Source organism: Psammomys obesus, unplaced genomic scaffold, assembly GCF_907164565.1.
Source record: "Psammomys obesus unplaced genomic scaffold, mPsaObe1.curated_primary_1811, whole genome shotgun sequence".
Lineage (NCBI taxonomy): Eukaryota > Metazoa > Chordata > Mammalia > Rodentia > Muridae > Psammomys > Psammomys obesus.
Window position 1 is genome coordinate 22554358 of NW_026585894.1, and position 23113 is coordinate 22577470.

Below are 23113 nucleotides of genomic sequence, written 5' to 3' on the forward strand. Positions count from 1 at the left end.
TCAGAGATGGTTCCTGTTCCACTCACTAGGGATCCCACTTGGACACTGAACTGCCATGGGCTATATATGTGCAGGGGTTCTAGGTTATCTCCATGCATGGTTCTTGGTCGGAGTACCAGTCTCAGAAAAGACCCCTGAAAGACTCTACCCGGAGGGTATTAAAACAGATGTTGAGACTCATAGCCAAACTTTGGGCAGAGTGCAGGGAATCTTATGAAAGAAGGGGGAGATAGAAAGACCAGGAGAAGACAGGAGCTCCACAAGTAGAACAACAGAACCATACTAGACTCTTTTTGTCTCTCCACATTACAGGCTGCCCTGCTTTCCACTTTAGAATAATTACTTAGATGTTTGTTCTCTCTTGCTTTCTCTCTCTCTCTCTCTCTCTCTGTGTGTGTGTGTGTGTGTGTGTGTGTGTGTGTTTGTGTGTTTCTAGAGATGAACCCTAGCTCAGTGTATTTGCTAGGCAAGCTATACTTTGCTGGAGCTATGCTTCTTGCCTCTGACCTGTATGGATTTTAGTGGCTCTGTAGTGGCTAATCATGGTTGTCAATTTAACTACATCTGGAATCAACTAAAACCCAAGCAGCTGGACACACCTGTGAGGGATTTTCTTGACTGTACCACTTGAGGCATAAAGATACACCCTAAACTTTTATGCTTTAGTTCGGAAGCCCACCCTATATCTGAACCCCACCTTCTTGTAGTAACCCACATAAAGTACATGGGCATTACTTTCTGCCTGCTTTCTCTCACTCTCTCTGGTAAGTTTTTCTATCTCCTTTTAGAGGTATTCCTCTGCTAGTATAGAGTCTACTTTCTTCCAAATACATTCAAGTGCAGACTGGAGACCAGCTAAGACATCCAGTCTCATGAAATGAACAACTACAGAATAGCATAATAACTGGTCTTTATTTTGGAAGAACAGCCATTGTCAAACTACAGCCTGTAAATAATTTATAATTTCCAAAAAACCTATATTTCCTTTGTTGGAAACCACTTGAATTTGCTATATTCTCTGACAAAAATCAGTATTCCTATGTCGTATTGCTTTTGCTTCTTTGGAGAACCATGACTAATCCAAAGAAGTGGACCCTCAGAATAAAATTTTGAAATTGGACTGTTCATATATCATATATGGTTTTGGTTTCCTTGAAACAGTGTTTACTAAGTAGCTCTGACTCTCCTGCAACTCATTATATATCCCAGGCTGTACCCAAATTCATGACAATTCTTTTGCTTTGATCTTCTTATTTCTGGAATTACAGATGTTTGATATTGTGACTGGCTATGGATAATAGTCTTTTTTGAGAATAAATGGAATATGTAATATTCACTCCATGAAATGATATCACAATTACTTATTTCATCACCAGAAAATGAAATGTAGGTGGGAAGCCAGGAAATGAAGGTGTTTGAGTGGCATGGACACTTAGTGTTTATGATAATAAAGCTTCTAATAAAACTGTCAGAGTCTCCTGGTATGTTATTATAGCTTTGGAAATGACACATAAGGAAAATTACATTAAAAGCATGGATATAAAAGGAAGAAGCTGAATTAAAGAACAAGGAGTTCTTCAAAGGAGGCTTGAGAGAGGAGTCCCTCACGTCTCATAGTTGCACATTATCACATTGTTCCATTACATTGGAGAGGTTGATTGGGTCAGTAATTGCATGATCTCTAGAAATGTAATAGATATGGAACCTAAAATGTGCCTCTTGATATACAAAAGGCCTATTAGTTACTGTTATTATTTAAATATGAGAATGAATTGATTATACTACTACCTAAAATAAAAAAAATGATGGCAAGTTCATCTGTAAGATACTATGCACAGTTGGGTAAGGGGTGGATATTGAAAGTGGAAAGGGGATCAAGTTCCTATGCTATTCCTGTAAAGCTCATATAATCACCTACTTATACACAAACATGTAAAAATCATTGTTAGTGTCATGGTTATGTATCATCAGTTTGACAGGATCTAGAATTACCTGCAGATAAGCCATTAGGTAAGTATGCCTGGGATGTATCATCTAGACTATGTTAACTGAGGTGAGAGGCACCATTCAGTGTTCTGGGGTCTATGGCTGAATAAAATGGAAGAAGCAAACTAACCATGAGTGCTCACCATTAGCCTCTGCATCCTTGTTGTGAATTCAATAGGAGCTTTCTCAAGCCCCTGCCATTGGGACTTACCTGCCATGATGGACTGTCTTCTGTAAATGTGAGCCAACAGAAACTCTCCTTGCACAAGTTCCTTTTGCAGGCTATTTTGTCGAAGCAATGAGACAAGCAATTGACACAGGGAGTAAATCTTTTTGACTATTACAGTTTGAGAAATTTCATCAACTTCTTATGAAGATTCTCATTAATAAAATTCTTTCACCAATTGAGGAACTTTATTATGTTGCTTCTGAACAGTTTCTCTCATCTTATTTAAGAAATCCAATTATGTATACTAAATATACTCAGGGTACTTTTGCCTCTCTACTTCTTACTGTATTTCACATTTATTTAAATATTGCTTCATTTTGAATATTTTATTCAGAGCAATTTTATTTTTATTAAATATCTCTTCATATAAATGCATTGTGATCAGACTCTTTCCCTTTCCCCAAGTCACCCAGATCTTTCCCACTCACTGCTCTACCTACTCATCTATATATTCTCACACACTTTCTCAATATAAACAACCAAAAATGAAAAATCAAAATAAACAAACAAACAAAAAAAAGAAAACCAGTAAGATTAAAAAAAACAACAACAACACCAAAAAAGCACACAAACCCAGAATACCTTTTGTGACGGGCAGCTACTCCTGGACATGAGGTCTGTTCTGGACTGTGCTTGATATACCCAGTGACACTCTATTGAAGAACACTGTTTTCCCCTTTACCAGAAGTGTAAATTGTAAAAAAGGCCAGCTTACATACCACAGAGTAAACTGAGGTGGAGTAGAGTTGACAGCTGGGGGCCAGTACTGTGTAACTGGTGACTGATCACACAGCAGACTTTTTTTTATGAGGGTAAAAGGCTTGATTCTCCAGGCCGGAACTTATTGTAACCAAGAGGGGCTGCTACTGATAGTAGCCAATGACTAGAGAAAAGGAAAGGAAAGGAGGAGGAAAAAAAAGACCACACACACACATACACACACACACACACACACACACACACTAGATGCATGAAGCAAGAGAAGCTCTAATGAGTAAGCTCCAAGAAGCTTCAATAACTTCATATATCCATCCATACATCCATGCATACATACATACATGCATACATACACATTCACACAATGGGTGAAAAAAAAGTTTCAATGAGCAAGTTCTAACAACTTTATATACGTATATACCTGTACACATCTATACCTGTACACGTATATACATATACACATCTGGTGGATGGAGCAAACTCCAAAGTCTCCAACAACACTGATTTTTCTCCCACACTGTATGTATCCCAGCAAAATCTTTGAAGCAGTCCAAAAATCACAATATAGTTCCATTCTATTTTTCTTTAAGTGAACAAATACAATGAGTATAGTTAGAAAATAAATGTTCCCAAATGCCCTCACATGACCAAAAATTTTACATATTATTGGTGAAAAATAAATTATTCCCAAGAACCTACATACACTTGTAACTAAGCAACTTGTTATAGATTTGCAAAATGTGGGAAAGCAAGGTAATTTTTCCAGCCAGTTTCTCTTACTGGCAGACTGCAATTTTCAGTTACAAAGAAAGAATCAATTATCTTAAAAAGTAATCTTACAAAAAGATCAAAAGAATCACAAATTTAAACTTTTATATAAAAAACCAACCTTTTCTACTCTACATCCTTAAGGTGCACATCTACTCATTAAAATTTTTATTGAATCATATCAGGAAACTGATGGCAAAAGGGGTACATGATATTAATCACCTTAATCACCAGCCCAGCTTCAGTAAGAGAGTCATGTCATCCAGTGATCATTTGGGCTATTGTTCTTGCTACTTAACCTCAAAAGGTCCCTAACTCAACTAATCGGAGTGTGCTTTTCTGAACCTCAATTTGTTCCTCAAGATTTTCTACATTAGAGCCACGGACAAAAAAAAAAAAAAATCTTAACCTAACTTTCTAAAACTGTTTAAATCAAATCAAGAATTCGGTAACATCATTAATTTATCTAAACAATATTGTTTCATGAAAATTCATCTTCATATTGTTCTATAGGAAAATTGCCCAAATGAGTGACTGTCACTCAGAAAACAATTACACCAGACTATATATAGACTGTGAGGGTCTCCCCATGCCCAATCACACCACACAAGATTTATGAGGAATATTAGCAATGACAAACACGAGAAGGCACATCAGCAGCATGAAGCAATCTGGAGATGAAGCGCTGAGGCTCTGCCTCTCCAAGGTTCATCCATTACAGCTGAGAAAAATGGTGGGCTGTCTCCTAGAAGCTCACCTGCCCACTGTAGCTCCTCTTGCATGGGTGGAATTTTGTGTCCATTCTCCATCCTCACTCCTGAAATCTTTTTCAGGCCAATTTTTAATTAATTTTGAGTCAAGGTCTTACTATGTAGCTATGGCTGGCATGGAATTTACTAGGTAGATTAGACTGACCTCAGACTCTCAGAACTAAACCTGACTCTGCTTCCCAAATGCTGAAATTAAAGGTGCATGCCACACCCAGCCTGAACCAATTTTTGGTAGATTTATTTTATGTGTATGAGTATTTAGCCTAACTTTGTCTATTTACTACAGCAAACACCATGTGAGTTCCTGGTGCCCACAGAGTTCAGAAGAAGGCATTGGATCCCTTGGAACGAGAGTTACAGATGGTTCTGAGTCACCAGATGGGTGATGGGAACTGAACTTGGGTCTTTTGCAAGAGCAGCAAGTGATCTTAACCTCTCTAACCCCTAGAACAGTGTTTTTAAAAAATATCGCTAGTTATACCTCCAGCTTTGTCTCAACTTCTAAAGAAGCCATCCTGTAAGTTTGGCAGGCTTATTTGTTGACACTGTAGTTTCTACTTCTAGAAATTTAATATGGATTTTTAAAATAGTTTTCAGTTGTTGAATAAGATGCCCAATCTTGTGAATATAGTAAAAAAAAAAAAAAAACTACTATAAAGTATCTCTGAAAAATTGTAGCATCTAGATCCTTAATGGGCTCTTTTTATTGTCCACTGTTCTGATAATGTGGGTTTGATTCTTTATGAACATACTTGTGTTTTAATTGTGCACTGAGTGTATGTGAAAAATATAAATCTAATTTGTATATATATATTCATCCAGAAAGAATTGCTTTGCTTTGTTTTGTGGTAGCTACCTAGAGGCATTAGCAAAGTTGGACCACCTTAATCTGAAGGCAGGAGCTTAAGTTATTTAAAACTAAGCTTTGTTTTTTTGTTTGTTGTTTATCATAAGGAAAAAAACTGAATCTGTGGGGGAGTTTTCAAAGTCAGTAACTAGTACACGGAGAAATCAAAGTTATTTGCTCAGGTGCTACACTTGAACGAATTTTGTGCACAGGGCCACAGCAGTGAGCTCTAAACCACTTGTGCTGAGTCTAGACTGGCTGACACATGACATCCTAACTAATCCCGTGGACACCATTCGAGCTCTTCTTAATATGCACCCCTTATTTTCAGAAGACTAACCTGGTCTGAAGTGCACTCTAGGACTAGGAGACACCCTCATCCTTGCTAAGCGGCACAACTAAATTAGAGCTCCTCCTCCCTGTCCTTTTTTTTTTTTTAATCTTTTATTTTTTTTATTAATTACACTTTATTCATTTTGTATCCCCCCATGAGCCCCTCCCTCCCCTCCCTGTCCTTTGACCCAGGTCCCCAGCAGATCCCGGCAAGCTTGCTCCATTGCGAAAGAAAGGCGGGGCCTACGTAAACAAAAGCCTTGGGCCCTAAATAGAGGCGGGGTTTCCGGGGAGGCCAGTGCGCGGCCGCAAAGCTCAACGGCCGCTTTGCTCCTCCCCCCGGGGACTGCCAAAGACACAATGGAGGAATACCAAGGGCCCTGCGATGAGGTACCGCCCCTCTGACTCCAGGAAGATCCCTGCTCACCAGGCTGTGTGGACACTGCCGGGTGGTCTCTTAATGCTGGGGGAGTTAGGATGCCGTGTCCCGTGAGCCTGGGTCTACTTCGCGGGGCCGGGATCCTTCTTGCCCTTAAGCCTCTCTGTTTTCTTGTCTAGGAGATCCTGAGGGTGGGCTGATCATCGCGATGGTCTGAGTGACCGAAAGTGCTTGGGGGGCTATCGGTAGGGTCTCTGAGGACCCAGTAGGTTTAGGGAGGGCCTAACCTGGGATGCGTGGGCGGGCGTTGGCGAGCCCCGCCCGTTTGCGGTGCAGGCCTGAGAAACTAGTCCTGTTTGTTTCCTCCACCTATTTGAGTCTTGAGCATTGCAAGATGGCTCTGTTTCCTGGGAACTCTCCCCAGAAATGGCTAAAGGAAGTGCTTTATGGATTAAAAGCCCTTGCTCACTGATTCAGGTTTCCCTAAGGCTGCACCAGAACTCCATGTTGTCGCTTATTTTCCTGTTACCAACGGAAACTGACTTTTCTTGGTGACCTAGTGATAGGCCCCAAGTTCAAACTGCTAGGAATGACAGATGTTCCATTTGAACCCAGATCATTGTCTTCACACTTCAGCCCTTGTTTCAAGCACTTGTATTATGAGGCCTGTTGAATTGCAGCACAGCCTGTAAGAGTTTTCAAAGATGGAGTAAACAGATGTTTTCTGTCCAGTGGTAGCCACCGGTGAGTGATACAGGAAAATGAAAGGTGAGACCTGGTGGAGGCACAATGTGAGATGATCCTTGTAAGGGGCTTTTGGTCCAATGGGAACTTTCAGGATGTGAGTTTCTGCAGAAGATTCTGTGTTGCAGAGAGCACGAATACTTGTAGGTCAGTGGTGGAGCATACTAATGTTAGAAGTAAAGACTTGCCGCCAATTACACGGTCTCTTCCTCAAATTTACTTCCTAGCAAAGGTGCAAGGGGGTCTGTTCTGCACTACTTCCTAAATACAAGTAATTTCAAAAGAAATGGGAGCGGAGAAATAGCTCATTGGTAGAATGCTAGGCCCCAAGTTCCATCCCCAGTACCAGAAAAAAAGATAGAAAGCATCTGACGTTATTACCGTTAGTGAAATGTGCATTCTTTATTTCTTAGTCCAATTTTTGAAGTCAAAATGGCAATTTATCATAGGGCTAAAATAGACCTCTTTTCATAATGCCTCCAAATATTTAGATTTTTCATCTCCCTGCCCTTTTTTAGGGTGATGGTGGAAATTTTTATAGCATAATTAATAGGGTTAAAATAGGGAAATCAGTATTTAAAACATAACTTCAGAATTTACTTATTTCAAGTAGTTTTAAGTTGCATAGCTTTTTTTAAATTAAATTTTTACTTTTTATATTGATTATAGTTTATTCACTTTGTATCCCAGCTGTACCCCCTCCCTCTTCCCCTCCCATTCCCACCCTCCCTTCCTCATCTCCTCCTATGCCTCTCTCCCAGTCCACTGATAGGGGAGGTCTTCTTCCCCGTCCATCTGACCCTAGCCTATCACAGGTCTCATCAGGACTGGCTGCATTGTATCCTCTGTGGCCTAGTAAGGCTATCCCCTCCCCCTCCCACGCCCGCTGGGGGAAGTGATCAAAGAGCCAGCCACTGAGTTCATGACAGAGACAGTCTCTGTTCTCCCTACTAGGGAACCCACTTGGAGACTGAGCTGCCATGGGCTACATCTGTGCAGGGGTTCTAGGTTATCTCCATGAATGGTCCTTGGTTAGAGTATCAGTCTCAGAATAGCATTTTTAAAACACAGAAGTGTTGCTATCCCAGTGCATCCAAAATATCTTCATGGAAATAATTCTTGTATTACTTAAAGCAACTTGGCTCATCTTCCAGTTTTATCACATAACTTCCTAGTTCTGCACTAGAAGACACTTAGATATCATTGAAAATTGTTGTTAACCCAAGATTCTAAAAAACTTCTCCAGAAAAGTGAAAGACCAATTCATACAATTAAAATGACATCAATTTCTACTGGCAGATTATTGCTTTAATCTTTAATTTGGGAAGGCATTGGTTTGTCTCACATCAGTTCACAATATAATTGAAAATGACAGTTGAGCACATTCTTCTTTATAGGTCACTTTATCTAGCTGAAATGATTTTGTGTATACTGATACACACAACCGACATCATTTATAGCTATCACATGATAATTTCTTAAACTTTATAATGTGATGATTATCTAGAATGTTCATTAGAATCACTATTGTAAAAGCACTTTTCAAAAAAGTATTTGCCTAGGCCCTGCCCAATTCTAATGGCTCTGAATCTACAGGGAGTAGGATCAGCATCCTTGCAGACCTGATGCTCCTAGCACTATGGTTTTCTGTCACTATCGCTTTCAGTTTTTTAGAACAGCTGAGGGTATCCTGTATTTTGCCATAGTTATGAATAAAGGGAAGCCTGTGCTAAAAGCAGTTTTATCATGTGGTTTCTCTTTAGGTTGGCTTCAATCCTGAGGAAGCACATAATATAGTCAAAGAGGTGAGTTTTATTTGCTGTTCTCTCAAAGAGTGTTGTGTTGATGGAAAACTTTTAAATTCTATTTTTGGTTGTTTTTCTTTTTTAATTTGCCAGGCCAAAGCTAGAAATGTTAATGTTAAACCACCAAGCTTTAAAATATGTAATCAGTCTTTGTAGGGGTGTGTGTGTGTGTGTGTGTGTGTGTGTGTGTGTGTGTGTGTGTGGTCTTTTGCATGCAGGGAGGTCTAGTTGGACTTTTTCTGAAAGACACACTGAAGCTCTGTTTCACATCTACAGAAAGAAAAGATGCTGAGGACCTTTACTGATTCTAGTGTTATCAATATAGACTATTCTGTGGATAAGATACTGTAAGGGCACTTTAAAAGTCCAGAGTCATTCTTAACTCTGCCAGATCCTAATTAAGAAAAACCTGAGCTGGTTTACAAGGCAGCCTTCACTTGTGGGTGTGGTTCTTGGGACCTGTGGCTAGCCCTGACTGAGTTCTGTCTGGGCAGGATTGGCTCCACCTTCTGGGCGTTATGTGTGTGTGCTATTAATTCATCTGGACACAGTTTTTGACTTGCCTGATTGCACTAAGGCTATAGTCTCATCCAGATCTCAGCTACACCTTGTACAAGTAGGATTGGCTCAACGACCCAGAGGGCTAGGCAACACTAAAAACATTCCTGCATTTTAAGAGTTGAAGAATTGTGTATTAGAATACTTAATTATTTAAAATAGCCAGACTGTATTATAAAACTATAGATCTAGGAATATTTAGTTAAAATAAAATGCACATGTTTTCAGTGCCTTCACAATGTCAGCACAAGGAAAAACAATTAGAAGGGAGAAGCAGTGATAATCTTATTTTTCAAAGTAGAATGTCAAGAGAGAGTGTCTTTGGTTATTGGACATAAAGCAAAAGATGCTGGGTCTTTAGGTAGAGTCACTTTAATATATTTTCCTTACCCAAGTTCTGAGCCATATGAAAAGACACTTGAAAGAACAAAACACTGTCTTTATTATATATAAATACAGGTTGATGTTTACATTGTGTTTTACTAACCATAGATCAGTTCAGAACTTGCAATACTGGGTTTATGTGCACACAAGGGAAAGTTTGAGTCAACAGGGAGAAACACAGGACAATGTGTCTCTTTGGACTGGGTGTAAATGGAAGGAGAAGTGGCAATCTAACACCAAGATGATTAGGAATGTGGTTTTTCTCAGATGGGTATGGTTGAACAATGCTGATCACTCACCAACCGTTTAACTTACTCCATTTCTGGAGGAAGAAATGATGGATGGAATAAGAGGTCAAGAATGTTAAAGACTGTGTGTGTGTGTGCGTTCGTAGTTAAGTGATACTAGAAACTACTAAATTCATTTTATTTCTCCTTTGTTTCTTTTGGGGTTTTGATATAAAGTGCTATTATGTAGCCAAATTGGCCTCCAAGTTGACATACACCTGCCTCAGACTCTCAAGCATTAAAATTATAGACATACACCACTGCACCCAGCTTACTAGATGCATTTTAGAGTATGAATTTTACTGAAATATAACCCAAGAATATGGTTAGCTGTATAAGTTGTTTAATTGAATAAAGTATCTCAGGTCATTACAGGTTGTTTTGGGGAACTTGTTGCTGTTCTTCTTTGTCTTTGTTTCTTGAGTCACCTTTCTATGCCACTAAAATATTTCCAGTAAGGGGCTGAACATGCTTGAAGGTACAAATACTGTTTTAAAATATTTCAGACCATCCTAGATAATTCCATAATTTCAATAGTCATTTCTGTTTTATTCCATACTTATTTTATTCTCTTTTAATTTCATTTTTCTTTTGTTTGTTTGCTTGCTTGCTTGTTTTTGTTTGTGTTTTTTTTTTTTTTTTAAGACAGGGTTTCTCTATGAAGCCTTGGCTGTCCTGGGACTTTCTCTGTAGACCAGTCTGGCCTTGAGCTCACAAAGATCCACCTGTCTCTGCCTCCCCGAGTTTGGGATCAAAGGCATGCTCCCCCACTGTTGGCTTCTTTTAATTTCTTGCTCTGAGATCTACCTGCTAATTTACTTTCACTGCTGAGCTTTTAGGGCCATTCATGAACTAGTACTAGATGACATTTTACTTAGTGAGTGATAGAATTTCCTCAATGCTTAAAACTTCCTTAGAGAAAAATTTTATTATAAATGACTTAAACTCAAAACCATGTTCAATTTAGAATATCCAGAAAATACATAAAACCCAGTACTGCTTCAACAACATTTATTCAATACTTGCTGTGTGTCCAAGTCCTGAGCTTTGCCCTGGGGGAATGCATAACTATTTAAACCTCTGATTCACATTAGTGTCTTTCAGGGTTGATGGTAATTAGTTAGCCTAAATACTCATTAATATTAATCAGCAGGGCTGTTGACATCCTTATAGTATTTTGTGTTGTTTGGAGCAGAATTTAAGTGGTGCTAGTAAATGACCTAAAACAACAACCACAAAAATAAACAATGGTGTGCTCATACTTTTCCATTAAGAAAAGGCCATGTGGATAGTGGAAAGGTTTTTCCCAAGGTTATTAACTTGGTAATGATAAAAACTAAGAATCTATTCTTCTGTTTTTTAGGACACTTCTCCTCTGCCATGTTATTGAAATTCCAAAAGTAATTTGCCTCACTTTATTTCCATTAACCCCTTTGAATTAACATTTTATCTTTACATATTGTATATTGTATTATATTATATTTTATAATACCCAACTGGAGTTTCCATATTAATAATGAGCCTCTTTATAAATCTTTACTATAACCCAGTTGCAGTCAGTGAAGACACATTCATAATTGTGTGCTTTGATCTAGATTCTGAAACCAATTTTATTGTTTATTTTTCAAGCTCTATCGCCTGAAATATCAAATAGCAGCATCAACAAGTAGAGTGATAATAATAGTTATCTATGGCCTCATTCTATGCCAGTCACAGTGATTGAGGACTGGCTATTCATTTTTTCATTTCATCCCTTTATCATCTGAGAAGGTGACACTGTTCTCTCTGTAAGAATCAGGTACATAACTCCAGGGACTTGCCTGGGGGCAATGGAGGAATGAAGAAGAAAAGAGAAGCATACAGACAGACACATGGGTAGCAAAGCCGGGATCAGGTGCAGTAAGCTTTCTGACCGAGAATCAGCAGCATCTAAGAATTTCTGCTTGTTTATTAAGTAGAGTTGAGCAAGGAGACAGGGTTACTACACCCAAAGAGGAGGCGGGTTATTATATACGGCCAAATAAAGAGGCAGGTTTAGCTAATCTTTGCAGGAAGAGTCTCTGTAGTGGAGCATCCTTCAAGCTGTAAACATCTAGGAGAGAAAGCTATAGTGGACCTTGTCTACACACTATCAACATCTGCATGTGGACCAGAGGAAGGCTTTAATACCTTTTTTGAGGCTTAACTTGGTGGGGGAAACAGGGGAGGCTTAGCCATTTTTCCCATGGGTCTGAGGCTATGGAGTCCTTGACATGGCTGTATCCCTGTCAGAAGCACACATTAGTCAGGATTTCATTCACTCTGTGCTTGCTCATCTCCCCCCAGTCTGGGAAATAGTGGCTTAAAGGTGGTAAATCATTTGCTAAGGGTTCCATAACAGACTGGTATAGATCTGGCCTTCAGGCCAAGGACAGGGATATTAAAGCCATTGCTCTAAATCAGGTGTTAAAAATGCATGCAAGTAATCAGGGAAGGTTGTTATTTGACTTTCTGTTTCTATAGTATCTTTATTTACTATCACTGGCAGGTGTATTGTTTGTTTTGAAGCCAAGCAATTAATTATAGATCACGAATGGGATTATCATCCAGAGAACTGAACCCTAGTTTTAAACTTATCTGTTTCAAAGCCACTCTATAACCATTTAGAACTATCTTCCCTTAATCTTCCAATCATTTTTAAATCACTTACTGGTTATGATTTGTTTTCCATGTGTTATAAACATTAGAGTTCTTTTACTGGAATATCTGCTAGATTAGGCTCTGTACCACAGAGGCTTTGGCAAATTTATCTTCATATGACCTGTACTATTTCATGGGATGAGATAAGACTTGTGAAGATACTTAGAAAACACTTAAACAGAGAACAAACATTTAGTAAATGCGGATTTTCTGTTAGGCATTAGTGGGTGATGCCTCGAATGAATTTTGCTTGCGGTGTAAGTAAAATTTGGTTCATTTTTGGCTAATTAAGCTGTCCTCTCCTAGTGTGTTGATGGAATCTTGGGAGGTGAGGACTACAATCAGGAAAACATCAATCAATGGACTGCAAACATAGTAGAGCAATCCATATCACATTTGGTTAAGCTGGGAAAAGCTTATAAGTACATCGGTAAGTATTGCTATGGTGTCCGTCCTCACTAGTTTACATACCTTTATCTTTCTTATTTTCTCTGAATTTTGAGGATGTATCTGAATGATAGGCACTGTAGTTGAGCACTGATATTGTAGGACTCAATTAATACATGATGATGTGTTTATATATCCCTTTAAACGTAATACATAATGATGTGTAAAATGGAGGCCTGTCAGGCTAAAGCACTTTAAACTGCTTGCCCTTTGTAGCATCAGTTCTCTTTGTCTACTGAGACCCTTCAGTGCTGTCTTTCCCTTAGAGACCCCTGTATAGACCTCTGTATAGACCTGTGAAGAACAGCACACCAAGTACAAAGTGAAGTATTCCCTGCATTGCTGTCTGAAATCTGTTAATGGTACAGAGCACACAATTTGGTCTGAATTTTTCTGCACTGCAATTGCTGGTGGTTATAGTAATGGTCCATGAAATTGCTGAATCCCATGAAGGTTATGGTGGTAAATATTCAAAATAGAAGACTATTTCAGTGTAGTAGCTCAATTATTTTGTGTTACTTTTTTTTTCATCTTTTAGAGTTCTAATACAAACATATCAACTTTGATTCCTTTCCTTTTTCAGTAACTGTCATTCTATGACTTTCTTTGTAGTGACCTGTGCAGTGGTCCAGAGAAGTGCATTTGGTTTTCACACTGCCAGCTCCTGTTTTTGGGATACTACGTCTGATGGTGAGAGGTCTTAAATGAATTTACCTAGAATCAAAATTCCAGCAAAGTCAGTCAGGGCTCTACTTAAGGTCATGTAGCGTTACTTAAAGTCTGAAAAGATTGTATCAATAAAATTGCTTTGTATCTATTCACAAGGACAATTTTAGCCTAGTTTGAAATGTGGAGATACAATATGTTGGAGGAAATATTACTAAAAGCTGTAAGTGTTCATGCATGCTCAGGTGAAAGCTGTGTGTGTGTGTGTGTGTGTGTGTTACTTTGTGCCTGGTAAATCTGATGTTTTGCTAGTATATCAAAGTCCTCTTCTTGTATGCTTTCAGGTACCTGTACCGTAAAATGGGAGAACCGCACGATGAACTGCATTGTTAATGTTTTTGCGATTGCAATTGTCCTGTAACCCACTAAATATTTTGGGTTAAAGCCATTAACTTAAATTTGTAAGTGTATCCTTTCTAAAAAGAGTAATGATTAGTTATTAATGTACTAGATGACAAGTGTGCAATATGCTTCAAAGCTAGCAACAAAAAACTGAATATTGTAAGCAGAAGTCTAGTATATAGGAAGTTGGCAGATTATCTAGTATGCTATACTACATAATAGTATAGCATATACTACATAATATACTACATAATAGTATAGCATACTATTTAAAGATATAAATGTTAGCCAAAAATTAATGCAAAAATATAAACTGACAAGAATCTTATATTTATATAAGCCTTTCACTAGCATTATGTACCTACAGAGATGGGAAAAATCTATTTAGATACTGACATTATCTTTAACAGGGATAAATATGTGAACAAAGAAGCTGCAAGGATAAATGCAGAGTAAAGTACATGAATTATATAATACCTTTCAGGTTTATTTTAATTTTTTTCCTCATGGAATTGTTCATGGAAAGTAATTTTGACACCCCCCACACCCACACCTGCATCAAATGTTATGGTAGCAACTGTGACTCATTTGTTTCTTTTTCCTAAAAACTGGCAAATCCATTTATTTTTCTTGTCAATTTCTTACTTTACACTTGAGGTAGAATTAAATCTGATAAACAGATCTCCCGGGTAAGCAAAATTAGTTAAGTATATGATTGACAGTATATGACTCTAATAACTGCCTTACAATTCATTCCTTCCATGAGGTACAGGTATCTATTGAATGTGTGGTCTGCATCTTTCCCTGCCAGGCAGACAGCTCATGGCATGGTATTCAACTGTTAAGTTTCTTTTGGCAGCTATTCAGTGGGGAAATTGGTGTTTATGTTTGAAGGAGAATAAAAGAAAGAAAGGAAAAACGTCTGGCCCTCCATAGAGAACTAACCAAAAGGAAAGCACTAACTGGGGACAGAATTATAGATAATAATTTTAAGGGTTGCTTCTGGCAAAGTAAAATACATAAAATATGCAACTCTTACTTAAAGGCCTTATATTAGTAGTCTTAGCTATACAGTAATAAATTTTATCATTGCGTTAGTTACAACTATGTGTGAATAATTTAAAAAACTTACGTGGAGTTAGGACAAATGGAGTAGAATATACATTAAAAGTGAACAATCATTAGCAGGTTATCTAATATCTCAGGGTTTATGAAATATCGTTAAATTTATTTTAAAAAAATCAAAGACAAATATTAGGGTACACAGCTGGCCACCAAATGCAAAGTCAGTCTGCCATTTAACCTTGAAAATGAAATCATTTTTGCATATTATCACTGATACCCAATCCATGTAAGCACTGAAATCACGATTCATTGACTTTTTAGGGTAAAGAGGAGCTTAGAGTGGCAACAATATTAAGACAAGATTCTCATATGAGTGCTACATTTGGTTGACATTTTGCTGAATAACTGTAACGTCAAGAATGCAAAGATAGGTTTTAATGTGGCTTTGACACATCAGGTTTAATGTGGCTTTGACCTGTAGCTTTGACACATCAGAAATTCTTTGTCCTTACCTTTATGTTACTTTATGCTGCTGGCTATTGTGCCTCTGGAGATAATAACAGTGACCAAACTATCTGTGCAGTTAAGGCTTATTTTTTGATTATTGAAGTCTCATTTTAAAATAATCAGATCATACCTCGTGAGCTTGCTGTCTGCTATTTCTAGTTAAGACATAATAAAGACTATCTTACTGTGCTGTACATTTGGCTCTGGTTGATCATTTAGTGGTCAGAAAATCAGGATAAATGGAGGAGGAAAATAAAAGTGGGACCATGTAAATACATTGCAAAAGGGCAACACATGGATCTGAAGCAGTAAGAGCAAAAGCGTGAGGCCATAATCAGCTACCAGGCAAAACTGTGTCTCAAAATCATTGCTACCCATATCTTCTCTTTACCATTACAATATAAGTAATAGCTTCTGTTCCATTCATTTTATTTATGATTTTTAACACCAAGTTTTTCTTAGTGTAAAATATATTCTGTAACCACCTTTGAACTTTAATGATTATTTTTTAGCAAGTAATATTATTTTTCAAATTGCAAATGCACTGTTGCTTAATTTTAAAAATTAGTGACTTTAAGTAAAATAAGTGTATTCACATGTAAACACTAAGTGTGGTTTTTGGAAAGCTATAATTTTGTGTTTGTAATGCCCTAATAGACTGCCTAAATAATGGCAACATCTCATTACACTTGCTCCTGTAAAGAGCACTTTTCTGTTCTTTTTCCCAAGTTGGGTGTTACTTAATTATGTGTCCCTGAATGGGTTTCCACTGCCTGTGTTCATCACTGCAATTTCTAGTGATCTTAGGATGATTTTAGGTTTGCATTTTCTGAGTTTGAATAAAAATAGCTACATGTTCTTGATAATAGTTACTAAAAAGAATGAGAAGATATATGACTATTTAAGGAGAAGTGATTAAGTCTCTTCTATGGCACACATAAAAGCAAAATTTAAAGATGAATTGAAATTCTTTCCTCACATATTGCAATCTGTCCAAGGTGACTTTGTTTTATAATTCAAAAGGGGAAGCTATGTTTGTGACTGAAACGTCTATGTCCTGTGTTTATTAGTTCTGTAAAGTTCCATTTCTACCTTTTACAGTGAATATTTTAAGTCAGCATACAAAGTCATGGGTTTCTTTATGGCATTGTCATACATATGTGTCATGCTTCGTTCATCTTTGTCTGATACTTTCATTGTTCACCCATCTTTTTCCCTACCTCGTGCTGTTTCCTTTCCTCTTCTGCTAATCCTTCCTCCATTCATGTTCCATGTATTCAATGCAATAATCTTTTTTTTCAGAATTTTTTTAACTCTTTTTTAAATTTTTTTAATTTTTATTTTTTATATTAATCACAGGTTATTTACTTTGTATTCCAGCCATAGCCCCCTCTCTCATTCCCTCCCAATCCCACCCTCCTTCCTTCATCTCCTTCCTGCCCCTTTCCAAGTCCACTGATAGGGAGGTCCTCCTCCCCTTCCATCTGACCCTAGCTTATCAGGTCTCTTCAGGACTGGCTCTTCTGTGGCCTAGCAAGGCTGCTCCTCCCTCAGGGGATGGGGGGGAGATCGAAGAGCTCACCATTGAGTTCATGTCAGAAATAGTTCCCGTTCCCCTTACTAGAGAACCCACTTGGATACTGAGCTACCATGGACTATATCCAGGCAGGGGTTCTAGGTTCTATGCAATGATCTTAAACATTCATCCCTTATAAGGTTTATTCTTTATTTTATAGAGAATTGAGCCATTGACCTTCTGCTGCTCATTGGCAAGCATCCTACCACTGAACTATATCTCTAATGAAGGGCTCTAGCAGATCAAAGCATGGCAAACACGGGATCGAAAATGGCAAACATGGAGCTAGCATACTTTGCCCTTTTCCCTCCCCCTCCCTTGATCTAAGCCATTAGATTACATTCCTAAAGCCAGACACCAAGTTCTCTTCCCTTATTTGGCCACTTTGTTATGCCTGACTCATTCCTGAAGCTGACCACTAAGGTTCAGCTACCAAAACATCAAGGCCCAGCTCTCACATTTCATTATTTTGACTATCCCAGTTAGATTACCCAATCAGAATTTACCAACTCATCCTAACACAGACCTTCTTCCTTTTGCTCTTTAATATTTTAATTTTTTATATTAATTACAATTTTTATCACTTTGTATGCCAGCTGTAGCCCCTCCTTCACTCCCTCCCAATCTGTCCCCCCTCCTTTATCTCCTCCCATGCCCCTCTTCAAGTCCACTGATAGGGGAGGTCCTCCTCCTCTTCCATCTGAACAGAGCCTCTCAAGTCTTATCAGGAATGGCTGCATTGTCTTCCTCTGTGGTTTGGCAAGGCTGCTCCCCCCTCTGGGAGAGGTGATCAAAGAGCCAGCCACTGAATTAATGACAGAGATAGTCCCTGTTCCACTTAATAGACAACCCACTTGGACACTGAGCTGCCGTGGGCTACATCTGTGGAGGGGTTCTAGGTTGTCTCCATGAATGGTCCTTGGTTGGAGAATCAGTAACAGAAAAGATCCCTGTGCCCAGAATTTTTGGTTCTGTTGCTCTCCTTGTGGAGCTACTGTCCCCTCCAAATCTTACAATCTCCCCCTTCTTTCATAAGATTCCCTGTGCTCTGCACAAAGTTTGGTTATGAGCCTCAGTATCTGCTTGAATACACTTTTGGGTAGAGTCTTTCAGAGGCTCTCTGTGGTAGGCTCCTGTCCTGTTCCCTGTTTTCTCTCTCTTCTGATTTCTATCCTGTTTGCCTTTCTGAGTGAGGATTGATCATCTTAACCTGGGTCCTCCTCCTTGCTTAGCTTCCTTAGGTGTACAGATTTTATTATGTTTACCCTACATTTTATGTCTAATATCCACTTATAGGTGAGTATATACTGCGTGTGTCTTTCTCCTTCTAGGATACCTCACTCAGGATGATCTTTTCTAGATCCCACCATGTGCCTGCAAATTTCATGATTTCCATGTTTTTAATTGCTGAGTAGTATTCCAGTGTGTAAAAGTACCAAAAGTTCCATTCCTCAATTGAGGGGCATCTGGGTTGTTTCCAGGTTCTGGCTATTACGAATAAAGCTGGTAAAAACATGGTTGAGTAAATGTCCTTGTTGTATACTTGAGCATATTTGGATATATGCCTAGGAGTGTACCTTGAGGAAGCTTATTCCTAATTGTCTGAGAAAGTGCCAGATTGATTTCCAAAGTGGTTGTACAAGTTTACATTCCCACCAGCAATGGGGGGGTCCCCCCCCCTCTCTCCATCCTCTCCAGCATGTATTGTCCCTAGTGTTTTTGATCATAGACATTCTGATGGGTGTAAGGTGAAATCTCAGGGTCGTTTTGATTTACATTTCCCTGATGACTAATGAGGTTGAACATTTCTTTAAGTGTTTCTCTGCCATTCTATATTCCTCTACAGAGAATTTTCTCTTTAGCTCTGTACCCCATTTTTAATTAGATTACTTGATTTGTTGCTTTTTAACTTCTTGAGTTCTTTATATATTCTGGACTTTAGCCCTCTGTCGGATACAGGGTTGGTGAAGATCCATTCCTAGTCTGTAGGGTGTTGTTTGTTCTGATTACAGTGTCCTATGCTTTACAGAAGCTTTTCAGTTTCATGAGGTACCATTTATTGAATGTTGATCTTAGCGCCTGTGCTGTTGGTGTTCTCTTCAGGAAGTTGTCATCTGTGCCAATGAGTTCTAGGTTCTTCCCCACTTTTTCTTCTAACAGATTTAGTGTGTCTAGTTTTATGTAGAGGCTTTGATCCACTTGGCCTTTAGTTTTGTGCAGGGTGATGAATATGGATGTATTTCCATTTTTCTACATGTAGACATCCAGTTAGATCAGCACCATTTGTTGAAGATGCTATCAGTTTTCCATTGTATGGTTTTGGCTCCTTTGTCAAAAATTAACTATCTGTATATATGTGGGTTTATTTTTGGGTCTTCTATTTGATTCCATTGATCTACCGTTCTGCTTCTATGCCAGTACAATGCAGTTTTTATTACTGTTGCTCTGCAGTACAGCTTGAGAACAGGGATGGAGATACCTCCAGATGATCTGTTGTTGTACAGGATCGTTTTAGCAACTCTGGGTTTTTTGTTTTTCTATATGAAGTTACGATTTGTTCTGTCAAGGTCTGTAAAGAATTGTGTTGGTATTTTGATGGGAATTGCATTGAATCTGTAGATTGCTTTTCGCAGGATGGCCATTTTCAGTATGTTAATCCTACCAATCAGTGAGCATGGAAGATCTTTCCAACTTCTGATATCTTCTATTTCTTTCTTCAGAGACTTGAAGTTTATTTATTTATTTTTTCGAACAGGTCTTTCACTTGCTTGGTTAGAGTCACAGCAAGGTACGTTATGTTATCAAGGTGATACAAATCGGAAAGGAAGAAGTCAGAGTTTCACTATTTGTAGATGATATGATAGTATATATGAGTGACCCCAAAACTTCAACCAGAGAACTCCTTCAGTTGATAAACACCTTCAGCAAAGTGGCTAGATACAAAATTAACTCAAAAAAATCAGTAGCCCTCCTGTATACAAAAGACAAATGGGCCAAGAAAGAAATTAGGGAAACAACACCCTTCGCAAATGCTCCCTTTCCCTCTTAAAATTAACACTTGCAAAGTCATTTGCTGCTGTTTCTGCCTGATTCAGGGTTAACCACCTTGTCTCTTTGCCTTGCTTAATTAAAGTGTCACTTTGTGTTTGGTTTGTGCTTGGAAATTGGAATTTGGGTGTGGTCGATGCCTAATCCAAGAACCAGAGGGGAGGATCCTGAAGTAAGTGGGTCCAAACACCTAGCCCTGTTCTCAGGGCTTATTGCTTTATGTGTATGGGTGTTTTGCTGACAAGGGTATCTGCACACTGCTTGCATGCCTGCCAGTGCCTGTGGAAGCCCAAATAGAGTGTCAGTTTCCTCAGAACTGGAGTTAGAGACAGTTGAGAGCTACCATGTACATGCATGGAATCTAACCTTGATCTTCTCTACAAGAGCCACCAGTGCTCTTAAAGGCTGAACCATCTCTCTAACCCCTGTTTTTACTTTTACTTTTGAGACAGGGTCTCCTTATGGAGGCTCTAGGAATCTTTCCCCTGCATTTTCTTTTTTTCTGGAGGCTAATTGCATTTTGTGATGATAATGGTGGTCCAAGGGATACCAGCTTTTATCGTCAAAGCCAATAGAAGTTGATGAGTCATATAAAACTACAGAAAAAAAGAAAAAAAAACCTTACCATAATTTTGGATTAAGCTGACTTCTTAACATTTGATTAGATTAGCTCAGTTCCATAGTTTCTAATAGTTCTAGGCTTCTGCTGGACCCTCCAGCCACAGCCAAGCAACCACCATTGATTGTATAATGTGGTCGCACATATTTCTACCAATAGTCGATGAGCAGAGAGAATGGAATGAAATCAGCTACAGTGTGGGCTTAAGGCCAAGTCAATACTGTGTGCAGCTGCTATACTTGTCACTATGCTAATGGGGACCATATTTTTCAACAGAATTAATGACCAATGAATCACTAGTAGGTTTTTTTTTTTTTATGGAGGTGACTCGTTCCTTTGTCTCAGTGCTACAGAACTAGTAGTGTGGCTCACAAATGGAAAAGGCAAATAAGGCTCTTGAATAGTGTCTACAAAGCAAATTAAAAGATGAAAATAATACCAGGGATGGTGTTGCACAAATGAAGTAAGCTAAAGCAGTAGGACTGCAAGTCTGAGACTTTCCTAGCTATGTAGTGTGTTTCAGGTCAGTCTGAGCTACATAAAAAGACTCTCAAAATCAAACAAACAAACAAACAAACAAAAAAAGAAAGCCAGAGGGTCCACCAAGAGGACAAGGGATAAATTGCATTCTGCAAATTACTTAGGTGAAATAGTTAAACAATGACTAACTTTTAATTTTTTACTTTTATTTTTATATTAATTACAGTTTATTCACTTTGTAATCCATCTATAGCCCCTTGCCTCATTACCTCCCAATCCCACCCTCCCTCCCTCTTCTCTTCCTATGCCCCTCCCCCAGTCCCCTCAGAGGGGATGTCCCCTTCCATCTGACCAGAGCCTATCAGGTCTCATCAGGACTGGCTGCATTGTATTTTTCTGTGGCCTGGTAAGGCTGCTCTCCCTTTAGGGACAGGTGGTCAAAGAGCCAGCCACTGAGTTCATGTCAGAGACAGTCCCTGTTCCTCTTACTAGGAAACCCACTTGGACACTGAGCTGCCATGGGCTACATCTTGGAGGGGTTCTAGGTTATCTCCATGCATGGGCCTTGTTTGGAGTCTCAGTTTCAGAAAAGACCCCTGTGCCCAGATGGGAACTCCTGTAACCTCCAGGTTTTTCTAACTCCCCCTTCTTTCTGGTGCTTTCTTAGACAATTAGAAACAATGCTTCCTCAAGATCCAGCTATATCACTCCTAGGCATATATCCAAAAAGGCTCAAGTATACAACAAAGACATTTGCTCAACCATGTTTGTAGCAGCTTTATTTGTAATAGCCAGAACCTGGAAACAACCTAGATGTCCCTCAGTTGAGGAATGGATACAGAAATTGTGGTACATTTACACAATTGAATACTACTCAGCAATTAAAAACAGGGAAATCATGAAATTTGTGGACAAATGGTGGGATCTAGAAAAAAATCGTCCTGAGTGAGGTATCCCAGAAGCAGAAAGACACACATGGTATATACTCACTTATAAGTAGATATTAGACATATAATGACTAACTTTTAAAAGAATTCAAATAGAATTCTTGAATGCATGAATATATTTTTATGCAAAACAATGTAATATAGTACTATAATAGTCTAACAAATGATGTTACTTCCATATTGTCTTCTCTTTTTCCTTCATATCTGAAGCTAGTCCCAAAGGGTCAAAACTGGTATTTTTGTTGTACATGATTCAGGCTATTTTGCATTGATAGAAGTATAGGAATATGTTATTTTAAAGTTAAATGTGATATAAAACTGCAGATTGCTCTTTTTGACATTTTTTTATTTAAAACTTCTTCACTTTGTATCTCAGCTGTAGCTACCTCCCTCATCTCCTAGTCCCACCATCCAACCCTCTTTGCCCTTATCCCTCTCCCCTAGTCCACTGATAGGGAAAGTCCTCTTCCCTTGCTGTCTGACCCCAGCTTATCATGTCCCATCATGATTGCCTGGATCTTCTTCCTCTGTGGGCTGGCTATGTCACCCCACTAGGGGCAAGTAATCAAAGAGCAAGCAACCAAGTTCATGTCAGACAAAGTGCCTGCTCTCCTTACTAGAGACCCCACATGGAGACTGGCCTGTCTACGGGCTACACCTGAGCAGGGTGTCTAGGTTATCTCCCTTCATGGTCCTTGGTTGGTGTATCAAATTGCTCTTTTTAAAAGTCACTAAATGTCAAGCTGAAGACATGGCTCAGTGGATCAGAGCACACGATGCTCATCCAGAAGACCCTGTTTCAACTCCCTGCACCCACATGGCAGCTCTCAACTGTATTTAACTCCAGTTCCACTTATCCAGTACTCTCTT

General features: G+C 38.7%; 1 protein-coding gene across 1 annotated transcript; it reads left to right on the top strand.

The window, feature by feature from the left end:
• The first annotated feature begins 5964 nt into the window (after window positions 1–5964).
• Window positions 5965–15767, top strand: Dynlt3 (dynein light chain Tctex-type 3). Its single transcript, XM_055599659.1, has 5 exons — window positions 5965–6040; window positions 8537–8578; window positions 12793–12916; window positions 13546–13623; window positions 13944–15767. The coding sequence occupies exons 1-5, from the start codon at window positions 6011–6013 to the stop codon at window positions 14018–14020; spliced, it is 351 nt and encodes a 116-aa protein (XP_055455634.1). The 5' UTR covers window positions 5965–6010; the 3' UTR covers window positions 14021–15767.
• The last annotated feature ends 7346 nt before the right edge of the window (window positions 15768–23113 follow it).